Below are 11,977 nucleotides of genomic sequence, written 5' to 3'. Positions count from 1 at the left end.
CTCCATAACACCATCCGAACTCCACTGTTGGTCGATCCTCTACCAGATTCCTCATGAAACCAGATCTCTCCGGCGGACAATCTTCAGATGAGCTTCCACATCAGGCAAATTTCAGTCGGACTTCTCTAGCAATCAGACTCCTGCTGGACTTCTCCAACAGAAAGTTTTCGTTCGAGCCTCTACAGCAGATGACTTCCACCTGCAGCATCAGCACCTAAGGCACCCCACAACTGTGGACTCGTCAGCAACCTCAGAAACATCCGAGTTTCTCTTAGATTGCTGAGACAGAGAGTCATTCCGCTCCATCAGACGTCCCAGCCGAGTTTTAGCCGTCCAGCCTGAACTCTCTGGCGAGTCGCGACAACGGACACTACCCCCACTCCGCCCTCCGTAACAGATTTCACGTGGTCCCACCACTCTCTGGCAAGTCACGACAACGGACACCACTCCACTCTCTATAACAAACTCCACGTGGTCCTGAACGGCCCACTGACGCCACTACTCTCTGTAACAAACTCCGCGTGGCTCCGAACGGCCCACTACCAGATAGTTACGGACGTCACTGTCAATCAGTTACGCTCTCCCATCTGTAAAAGAGACCCCCAAATACATTCTTCTTTAAGCTCAAAAACTCTATCTCGAAACTCTGTTAAAATTCCATTCGAGTGCTCCATTTCTGTTGAGGTAGAGTACTGACTTGAGCATCGGAGGGTCTTACCGGAGCACCTCCAACTTCGATTTAGGCTTCCCTTGCAGGTCCCGGCGGCGGCCGCGATCCCCTCGACTCCAGCTTCTCCGGCGTCGATAGAATTCTGTATCAATAAATTTGAAATATTGATGAGATATTAAAAAAATTTTGAAATTTAAATTTCAGTATTGGTCATCTTTTCTTTTTTATTTTTTTTATTTTTTTAATAAAATTGGATAGATTTTTTCTTCATTTTCATTAACAGAAGTCTCATAAAATTTTGAATCAAATCCCACCTCCTTCAGAATTTTGGAGGGTTAAGAGTATTATTTGCTCAAATCACTATTAATTTATAAACAAAAATATCAATTTACATATAGTTGAATCAAAAAATGATTTGAATCAATTTACATATAGTTGAATAATAATTATCAATTTTTTTGTTCCACATTGACCATTACGATGTGTTAATGATAGCAATCCGGGACTCTTTTATCTTGTTTAAGAAGATTAGTTACGGACATGAGGTGGGACAAGGAAAATGGTGCGGTGAATATCTATGTTTGTGATATTCTTACACACATGTGATCGGAGAAGAAAGGGATAGGGGTTGTGGCTTTTGTGTGGAAGAAGGATTCATTTTTCTTCGAGCAAATCACCATTGAATTGGATGGAGTTTGGCGATGTGGTGGGTGATCCTACGGTCAATTCGAGCGAAGGGAGGTGAATGATTTTTCGCGTGAAATATTCAACCCCTTCATCAACTCACGGGTCTCCAACGCTATTGCTTGGGAGATGCGACCCACGGATCACATCTTTGTACTTTTCTTGTCCCAAAATTTAAAAAATATAATGAAAATGGAAGAAAAATGGGACCTCGGATGCCGTGCCATGGGGTTATTCTGTTGGGAAGCAAGCCTGGTTTTTCCTTTGTATTGAGATGCTACCCACGTTTGCTTTGCTGCATAAAGAAACAGAACAGGACATGCATTCGATTCGCAGCACCGCTCAAAGTGGACTCGGCGATGCCTGGCTATGATGTAAGGCGATTGAATTGGTGGCAGTTCGTGGTACCTATGGGTCAATACTTTAACAGGAAAAAGGCGGTACATTGAATGTGAGCCAGTGTTTCTCAGCTGGGAGAGACCAAATTGCATTTTGAATATGGTAATGATCTCATCCTCTCTAATCCCATTTTGCGCTTGTATTTAGCAATTGCGGTACATGTAACTAAATGAAAATAATAGAGATCAAAAAATAAAGGGTACGGATGTGTGGACTTTGCTCCTGATGTTTTATTTATTATTATTTATGCATAGAGAGGTGAGAAATGTCAGCTCGTGTCAATTCTAAATTTAGAAAATAAAGGATTTATTGAGACCTTGGCATCATTTTCTCCTAAGTTTTAGAATTTATAAAAGAGTAAACATCTAAGTTTGAAAATTCTATAAATCAGAGCTGCTTGTGGGCACATAACTATAATTATCACTACTATTGAGATCAGAGTTATCAATTTTTGCCGTCTATCAGTAATTTATTCATTTTTAATATTACCATTTTTATCTTCGACTGCCCAGCACCATTATCATTTTTTCTATTGCCTATTAGCATCATTTTAATCACTATGATTGCTAGTCATTTTCACCATCATTACTATCACATCACTAATATAATTCGATCCACTATAAAATAAATTAGGATTTTGATTTTAAAAAAATATTTTAGTTAGTTTTTTAATGAAAAATAAAAAGCATAAATATTACAAACACAATCTTAAAAACTGATGTAAAAAGTTCTATTTTTTTAAGAACTATGATCAAAGAAAGATGTTAGAATAAAGGTAAGAACCAGCTTCTAAGCATATCAATTGTCATTTGACTTAATCAATTGTACCAGCTGGCATCCTTCTCTACTAAATAAATAGATAAATAAAATGAGTGTTTTGGTCATCATCTAGAGCTCTCTCCCTCTATCTCTCTCTATATATATATTGTTGGTGGAGATTGTGATCATGGCTGAATCAATAACCTAAGACATCAACCATTCCCCGTAAACAATTGTCTGCATTAATTATTGGAAGAATTTTTTCCTTTTTGGTTTTGAAGTTGTTGTGTTGATCAACATTTACTTGGACAAGCTTAGCAACACTCATTGCCTCCAAGAATCTCTCTCTGCACCACCAAACCGACCGTCCCAGCCCCTAATTTAAATGCAGGGGTCTGACCACTGATGTCCTGCACATAAATACCTGCCGTTCATATGCCCAAGTTCTTCCCAGCCATTCTTTTTAGTTTTGAGCTCTAGAACCTTTTAGGTGCTCACTATCTTTAAACCATCAACATTTTCTTGCAAGTTGACGAATGGATCATTATTCTTTATTTTTCCACCTTTAAGATTTCACCTTTTTTTCAGAAAATCTCCTTTTGGAAAGGAAACCCTGTCGACGCCTCACACCCCCACTTTTCAGCTTCGGAAGTGGCAGAAACAGTAGTCAAGACTGTGTTTTCTTGTCTCTGGCCTTTGGAAACGCCTAGAACGTAACCCTCTCCACCGGTTCAATGCATGGGTTTTTTTTTCCCACAAAAGTCTCACGATTTAAGGTGATCTTTTCTGATGCATGCTGTCAATTTACATGCGAGTCCCATGAGAATTGATGTGGAGTACCCAAAAAGCATGGAAAATATAACTTACACGGCAGGTGAGTCCATTTCAAAGGAAGGTCATATTCCAATCCCATCCTCAAAACGAAGTTGTTCTCGTGCATAAATGAGAAATTATTAGTTGGATTAGGTGCTTCATGGACTGCTAATAAATTATTTGTGTGGCTATTAAAAAAAGGAAGAGAAAACTTTTATTTACACGTATTGCTTTCTGTTTGGTTCACCTGGTCCAACTAATAATTTTTTCCTTGTTTTTGAGTGACAGCTTAGGAAAAAAAAAAAATTGAAATAGCACTGGTTCAAAATTAAAATAAAATAGTCCCAACAACAAACGCAAGAAAATTTTTGGCTTATAATATAATAATATAATATTCCAGAGCATATACGGTCAAAAAGGGCGTGTGCTCCGCGTTCACCACCGGGCGACCACCTCCACCCCGTGCTGCTTGGAAGGATCTGCCAACAACCAATTCACATTTGGCTTTTCCTTCCAAACAGTCCCTCTCCACAGCATTAAATTAACACCCCTTCTTAGTAGCCCTCCCTTGGATTCCCTTGTGGATCCACGCGAACTTCAGAGGCTGATCTAATAAATCCCACAAGGAAAACATTAGTTTAATAAATTACGTTCGTAAGCCTTCTTGTAGGATACCTGGTTTGGGGATAATAAAAACCTTGACAAAGTTACGAGGAAGATGGATACGAACAAGAAATAGTTTGCTAATCAAACTTTCCTGCACCACGATTTATTCCAATAGAAAGCTGCCGTAAGTTATTCTTGTCATAAACCACACCCTTCTCCTTTTTCGTGATTAAATCCTTTCTATGCACAATTAATTCTCTCTCTTTTTAATGTTCTTCCCCCTTTCAATGGAGCCAATTGCGACTCCAAGACGTGAGGTAAGGTGACCGGTGGGTCGCAGAATCCCAGTCAACGCGTGAATTGAGCTACGAAACGACGTTACCCAGGTGGGAGGAGCCAGACATCTCCCACTACCGAGGAGTCGTGATCCCATCACGTCCCTCACGTTTACCTCCTTTCCTCTTTGCGAGAGCCCAATTCCAAAGGCAACGATGGCAACAACGAACTAACAAGTAGATAAATAATATCTTTCTTAGAATTCCTCCGTGTCATTGATGTGAATAGAGAAAACAATCGGAGTAACACTTCAAACAATCCCTCACGAAATCATCAAATAGCTAAAAGGACACGTATTTTTTTCTCCCTCTGTTTTTTTGAGTGTAAATATTTTCCGCACAATTTTTTTTTTTTTGGACTCAGATGGTATAAAGAATGATGTCGGTGGTGTCGAAGGCCGGACGGACGGCGTCGCCTCGCCATGCTCCTCCCGCCGACGCAGAAGAAGAAGAAGAAGAAAACGCCGTCCAGCCCGTCGTCAGCCCGTGATGGCTCCCGTCACCGCCATCGGTGGAGTTACCCCATTCGCCTTCCGGCGTCGACGGCGGCTTGTAGTACATCCGCGCCGTCTGCGGGCAGTGCGAGTGGAACCGCGCCGCTATCCTCACCCCCATGTCCAACATCTCCACGTACCTCCCCATCTCCTTCCCCTCTCTCTAAAATAGTAAAGCTAAAATAAAAGTTAGAAACGGAGAGAGAAGGAGAAAGAAGAGAGAGGGAAAAGTATCTCTCAGAAGACGTCCCAAAGGGAGGCCATGGACGAGAGACCTTTTGTTTTGGTGGAAGAGAGAATAGAGGGGGTCGCCTTTATTTATAGCCCCCATGTGCCCTCCTTTTGGTATCTCGGTCTTTTTCTAATTCTAGCTTCCAGAAGAGGGAGTCCGGTTTTTGGGAGCACAACGCCGCGTACAGGAGGGCCATCGTCATTCCTACTCTACGGTTTATTTTTAGGGTATCATGCTTTCTTGGAAGCCCGCGCACCCTGCACTGCTATTGGTGGAGGCCCAGTAGGTGGTGAGTGGTTAAGGCCTCCCCTGAATAGAGCCTGCTAGGCGGGAGATACGTTGAAAGTGGCCTAGCAGTTTCCACGTTGATTCTGTTCATACCTTGTTATTTTTAGCAAGATTTTACATTGGAGCGGATGGGATCCGAAATCCATCCATGTCAAGAATAAAGAGGGGAAGACAGAAAAAGGAAATATATAAAAGAAAAAAAGAAGAATTTTTTTAAAAAAAAAAGGGGAAAAGAAAAGAAAGAAGTAAAGAAGAATAAATAAAGAGGAAACAAAGAAACGAGGGGATAAAAAAAGAACAAAAAAAAAAAAAAAAAAAAAAAAAAGGAAAGAAAGAAAGGCAAGAAAAAAAAAAGGAAGGAAAAATAAGAAAATAAATAAAAATAAAAATTGAAGATAAAGAGGTGAGAAACAGAGTATATCTATTGAAATGTATGATCAGGATCGTTATTGGGACAGAATAAGACAACAAGGAATGTTAGTCTATTAAGGAATAGAGACACCTCTATTCCACGAGCTTTAAAACTTTAGGTTATACCGAATCCATTCAAGATCCATCCTCCTGAGTTCAGAATCCTTTATAATTGATTTTGTGTATTGCAGGATGCTATACTATGTATAGTATAGATCTGGTATATTAAGGATGGTTCTATAATACATAGAATGCTATGATTGTGAACTGATAGTAATTTTTGAACCTTCACTTTGAACTCTCCATTGTTGTATGGAGTTAAACTTGTTCATTTTAAGAAATTTTTCTTTTTTTTATATATAAAGATGTGATTATGATTAATAAATTTATTAGTATAAGTATGTAAAGATATCTAAACCTCTTAAGGATAAATAATTGTTGAAAAGAGGAATTCTAGTCATTTACCTAGAGTAATTCACAAATATTAGACATGGATGGATGGTTAATGATTATTAGTAATACATGTGATATGGATGGCAAGCTAGGATCCTCCTTGACTTTTGATTTTTTATTGCATAAGTTAGCAAAAAGGCTTTAGCATCAACCCTTGAAATTATTGGTGAATTATTTTTATTGAGAAGAAATTATTAATTCAATAATACATTTCCATTTTGTCCTTGTACCTCTTTTATTTGTTCTAAATATTAGGAGTTGCCTTTTCTTTTTTTTTCCTTCTTTTTTAATTGGGAGGGAGTGGGATTGACAAGTGGCCTCCTAGTTCAGGCCGCATGTGCAAAAGCCCAAAATCACACCTCCCTGCTTTGATATCCTTAAAAAATTGCATACTCAAGTAAAATAAACGCGATTACATTGCCTTTTTCTCAATGAACCTTTGGATTTTCAATTAATTCCAATAAAATATTGCCTATTCTATTTTGTTGTTGGCTTAACCTATCTTTAAATTTTCAAGTAAGTAAGAGCGAAAAAGAGTTGATAGCCCGTGAATATCCAACTGAAGTAGATTCCTACTAAGAGAAATAATAAAAAGATTAGAACATATGTGCATGCACATATAAATACACATACATGTACGTATATGTATGTGCCTATATATGTTTATGCAAAAAATTACATAAAATATGATGATAGTAAGAAATAGAAAAATTAACTATAACAATATCAAGTAACCATGGACTATGTTATGGATTTCCATTCCTAAAAAAAATGATGATTTTATAAATATCAATAATTCCATTCATCATTTAGAAATTAATTTTGTCATTTCACATTTTTTTTTACTAAATATGGTAAATCTTGTCTCTTATATTGGAAATGGGCAAAATTGATTTTGCCCTCTTTATTAGTTTGGAGCAATGTAATTATAGATTTTTTTTAGAATATTTACTATACAAATGAAATGCAATATCCAACAACCTAGACATGTAATATTTTTTAACTCAATAATATTATATTATTAATGTGACCTTATTCATTAAAAAATGTTGTAATATATGTATTTTGTTGGCAAAATTTTGCAATCCTATTAGTCTTATTTCTGGTGTAACTATTTAAGCTCTGCATTTCTTATCATGAAAAATAACAATATTTGTTGAACGGCAAAATATTATAATAGTTGTCTATTATTGTGTGCCATGATATCCAATTTATATGCAAGATCACTATAATATTAAAATTTCTATTGTCATACATAATTTGCTCCATGAAAAAGATCATGGTTAAAATAATTGAGGTTCATATCAAGATCAAAATACAAATGGGTTCTTCCATACAACATTAACATTTTCAATCCCTCTAGTAAAGTTCAAAGCGAAGTATAGATTTCAAGATTCATGTTTCATGCATTACATGATAAAACTATTGGCTAGCATACATAGAGAAAATGGTTTATATGAGAAACATTAATTCAAAAGTCTAATCATGCTACTAAAAATAGAGTTTCTATCCTACAATATGCTTAAACCATGCATGACATGATTCCCAATGCTGATGTCATGCATAGTAGGTTAGAACTATAAGTGTCATTTAAAAAAAAAAAAAAAAGAAAGAAAAGCTACGAGTGCCATTTAGAGCAGCCAATAGGGGGGGGGGGGAATGGTGCGGTGTAGTGATAGGAAAAGTGAACAAATCCAAATATTAGTTATTAAAGGATTAGAGGTTTTTAAATACACATAATCATATGTTTTATGTTTTTTTTTCTTGCATTAAGGGACATTCCAATTAAAGCAACAATCAATGTGGTTAATGCTAGATTTTTCTAGAGCAAACTTGAGTAGTCTACAATATCTTCATAGTGATAGGATGCTATGTTTCTTAGTTTTTATTTTTATTTTTGTACCTTTTTTCTAATATTGAATATCAAAATTTTTATCTAAGATTTTTTTTTTGAAAGCAGAAGAAACTCATTAATACTATCTAAATTTATGTAATAAAAAAAATATTTAAATTTGAAAGAAACTATGCTAATGAATTTTATATATGTCACACCTGCATGTTTCTTATGAGAGGCATTATGAATATTTTTACACATCAAGATTCAAATCTTGTAGCATGCTCCTCTACAATTCATGCATAAGCATGGTAAGAGAAATGGTACGACCCTTGTATCTACTCGTAATTCATTAAACTAATTGATGCCCTTGTATCAATCTGATACATGATGTAGATTTGACTTGGCATGATGTGGTTGAGATTCGAAAACTTGCTCTATGTATGTGTAGAGGCAAAGACTGCTTATATGTAGTGCGAACCACACATGATCCATTATTACTGTAAACCCTACATCTGATTTAAATGGGCCCAAGTTTTGTAAGTGGCAGATGTGGTTTACTCGGTTTTTAAGAGGTCTTCAATCTTCATCCACACACTTATCAATGTTAAGTGCTAATGTTTGGGGTTAGGCCATGCGATGTTGGGCTCTAAATTGAAGCATCAAATTGTTCATTATTGCAAGTGATGAACTTGGACAAAAGCAAAGTGATGTTCCAAATGAAGTAACAATAATTGTGGTTAACATTAAACTTGAGAGCAAGACCATTGATTGCAACTCGGTTAGTTTAGACCAGATCTTTCTAGCCATAAAAAGACATTCCTATGGTTGGTAACTAGTGCAAGCCCCTCTTTATTATGGCTTAAATTTGAAAACAACCGCATCGATGAAGCGTAGACATCTTGACATGTCCTCCTTGCATCTTTCCTAAGAGAGCATAGTTTAGCTTACTTCTGCATGAGGCTTATTATAGAACTTGACTTCAAATTTTGCAATGTCACTATATTGTTTGGGCATGAATATGGTACAAGACATGGCAAACCTCTCGTATCTACTAAAGGTTCATTGAATAAGATGATATCCTTATGTCGATATGGGGCACGGTATGTGTTCGATGTGGTTGGTACAAATCGGATTTAAAAGCTTGCTATATGTTCATAAGTAGTGGTGAAGGCTGCTTACATGCAATGCAGATAATAAATAATCCTTAATTGTTGCAGGCCAATTTATATTGGTCAAGCATCTATAGGGGGCGAATATAGTTTACACAGCATCATGATCTACATAGATTACTATTTATATATCTATATCAATGCTGATGCTTATAATTGGGCCATGTTAGACCCAACTATATAGTGTTTGGGGCATATTTGATTTGGAGAAGTTGGACTTTAGAATGAAGATAGGACTGAGCAGTTCTAATTCCAACCATTTGATTGGGAGAAGTTCTATTTCCATTTCGATTTCAAGAAAGAAAAGAAATTGCCTCAATCTTCTCAAACTCAATCCCTAATCTCCTATAATATTCAAATTATATTCCGATTCTAATTTAAATTCTCATCATAAACTAAACATTGAGGAGATATGGCCTTTCCAATTTTCATTCTAATCAATTTTGATTTCAATTCCGATTTTAATTTCGATCGGGAGCCAAAAACATCCTCAAAGTTATTTCGCTTGTCATCAATAGCTTCAAAGTCATCATGAAAAATTCTAGCTATTATTCAATTTTTCCCTAATTTGCATGCTTTGTGTTAGATTCTAGCATATATTTAAATGTTTTTATTAATAACCATCATGAATTTTTCACACCATAAAATAAAAAAAAAAACAAGAAGATAAAAATTACCAAGTCATAATGCCTCACTGAGTAAAAGGGAAATAGAGTCCAAAATTTTTTGAGTAAAGTTAGGAGTCAAAGCATTTATTTATGGGTCTCCGGACGGCCAATCATAGTGGGCTTAATTTCCAGCCCAGTCCGCGTTGGCTTCACGCCAGGACTGCGTGCTGGCTAATCCGTTGGACTCGGAACCTGAGGAGTGCTTCTGCGGCCGATCCAGTCTTGTCTGGTCTTCCTCCCCTCCCCATCCCTCCCCCGCTTTCCACTCTTTTCCGACCGGATCCTGGATTCCCACCTCCCGCCACCGACTTCCGGCCCAAGAAAACCGTCCCAAGGTGCCCTAGATCCGCGCCCTAGCCTTCGCCTCCTCCATCGCGGCAGTCGATCGACTCTCCTCCCGCCCTCTTCGCGGCTTCCTCTTCGATGCCGCCAAGAAAGGTGGGATCTTTGATCCGAGGAAAGGGATTTGACTCGCCGATGCAAAGGCGTGCGGTTTGCTTCTCGGAGATGGGACGCTTCGATCTGTGACGAGGCTTCGCGATTTGAGGGATTCGGTGGATTCTACGGCCAAGATGGCCTCTTCGCCGGTCAAGTTCTTCTCCATTCTTCTGGTCGTTTCCGTCATCGGATGGATTCTTTTCGTGTAAGATCTTCAGAAACTTTTAGTTCTTGGCTTCAGAACAATGATTTTCATGTCAAATTTTGATCTTGGTCGATCTTGCGAGTCTATTCATTTCGTTATGCCATCAATCTTTGAGACACGATGGTACGTCCCTTTGGATTTGGTTTCTTGGTATAACTATTTACTTTGGACCTAGAATGAGGAAAATCTTGGACTTACACTTGGATCCAGCTACAATTTATGGGCAAGATCACCATAGTTCATATCTTTTGCTGTTCTAGAAGGAATGCAAATCTTGACTAATCTTCAAAATAATAAAAATTAAAAAGAATAAATGCTCGTAGAGCTTTGACCTTAATGTTACTGGTTTATGATCAAGCATTTACTGGTTTGAAAGTATAAATTTAGGAGTTAGTTATGCCCATATTACTACTTCAGACCTTTGGTTTCAAACATGTCTGCAATTTTTGGGAGCATTGATTCTTGTTGATTTTTGTCCAGGACCAAGATCCTTCCTTTGAGATCGCATCAGATCCTTCTTTTCTCCTGAATCTGATCATATCAATAAGAATATCAATGTATCTCATCTTTATGTTGCTCACTTTCGTCTTCTTCTAAATTTTTATGTTTTTATTTTATATTGTTGTATGCACAAGAAACACAGTCATACGTCATGTGTAACACTTGCACCTTTACCAGAGTCAGGTTCAATTTCTAAAGATCTCTAGCTAATGGAAATTATTTCTATATTGGTGGTTGTGAGTCTATCAATTTTGATTGACAACAAATAATTGCAAGAATCAAAGGACTTCTTTATGAGTTTAGAGCTTTTTAAGGGTTTATATGAAGTCTATGACGTTGTTGTAACTTAAAAAGGGCTAACAATATCCATGTAAGGTTTTGAGTTTTAAAAATATGAAGGGTGGATAATGCATGAACTACGGCTACTAGCATTGCCGGTGGAGTGTATGTGTTGTAGGAAATAATTACAAATGCACACCGTCCTGTTTGAATCGTGAATTAGATATGCATGTATTCTAGCAGGTGTAAGTGTACAAGATGTGAACATGCTTGTGCACATTGACTTCTCAATCATCGATGCATGGGGGTTGAAAAGATACTTGTTTTCCTTTGAATATGCCATATTAGGATAAGGTAGAGATAATTAAAATTCTACTTGAAATAATATTTGAGGTTGCAAGGGAATTAGAGCTTTGTCTTAAGTACAGCCATTAAGTAGCTCATACCAATTTCAGTGGCTAATCTGCTCCCTAAATATCCTCATTCTAATGTCAACCAATTCAGGTTGTGGATTCTAATGATTTAATGTCATTTGAGTGCAATGACATGGCTAGGTGTGTTCAGCATCACCCCTTGTGTGTGCTTCTTAAGCAGTTACATTGGGAGTTTATCTAGTCATTGCTCTCAGTGTAGTGAATAATGGTTGAGCTGGCAGATCTTGATCCTATTAGGAATGAAAACTGTGATGAAAAGGAAACCGTGTAGTTAACCACCATACAAGTGGAGCCTCTAGTGA

The 11,977-nt window shown here is 37.2% G+C and overlaps 1 protein-coding gene across 4 annotated transcripts in view; it reads left to right on the top strand.

The window, feature by feature from the left end:
- The first annotated feature begins 10,073 nt into the window (after nt 1–10,073).
- The window catches only part of LOC105053302 (protein SABRE), a 38,551-nt gene continuing 36,647 nt past the window's right edge, over nt 10,074–11,977 (top strand). For 3 of the 4 annotated variants that reach the window (XR_833449.4, XR_002165635.3, XM_010934406.4), the window contains exon 1: nt 10,176–10,461. Coding sequence is in view for 2 of the 4 variants with exons in the window: in XM_010934406.4 (XP_010932708.1) it covers nt 10,391–10,461 (71 nt within the window). In the remaining 2 variants the exon portion in view is untranslated. Of the gene's footprint in view, nt 10,462–11,977 lie in introns of all 4 variants that reach the window. The other variant, XM_010934412.4, reaches the window with a different exon arrangement.

This window comes from Elaeis guineensis, chromosome 2, assembly GCF_000442705.2.
Source record: "Elaeis guineensis isolate ETL-2024a chromosome 2, EG11, whole genome shotgun sequence".
In the NCBI taxonomy this organism is placed as follows: domain Eukaryota; kingdom Viridiplantae; phylum Streptophyta; class Magnoliopsida; order Arecales; family Arecaceae; genus Elaeis; species Elaeis guineensis.
This window is presented reverse-complemented; position numbering and strand designations above follow the sequence as displayed.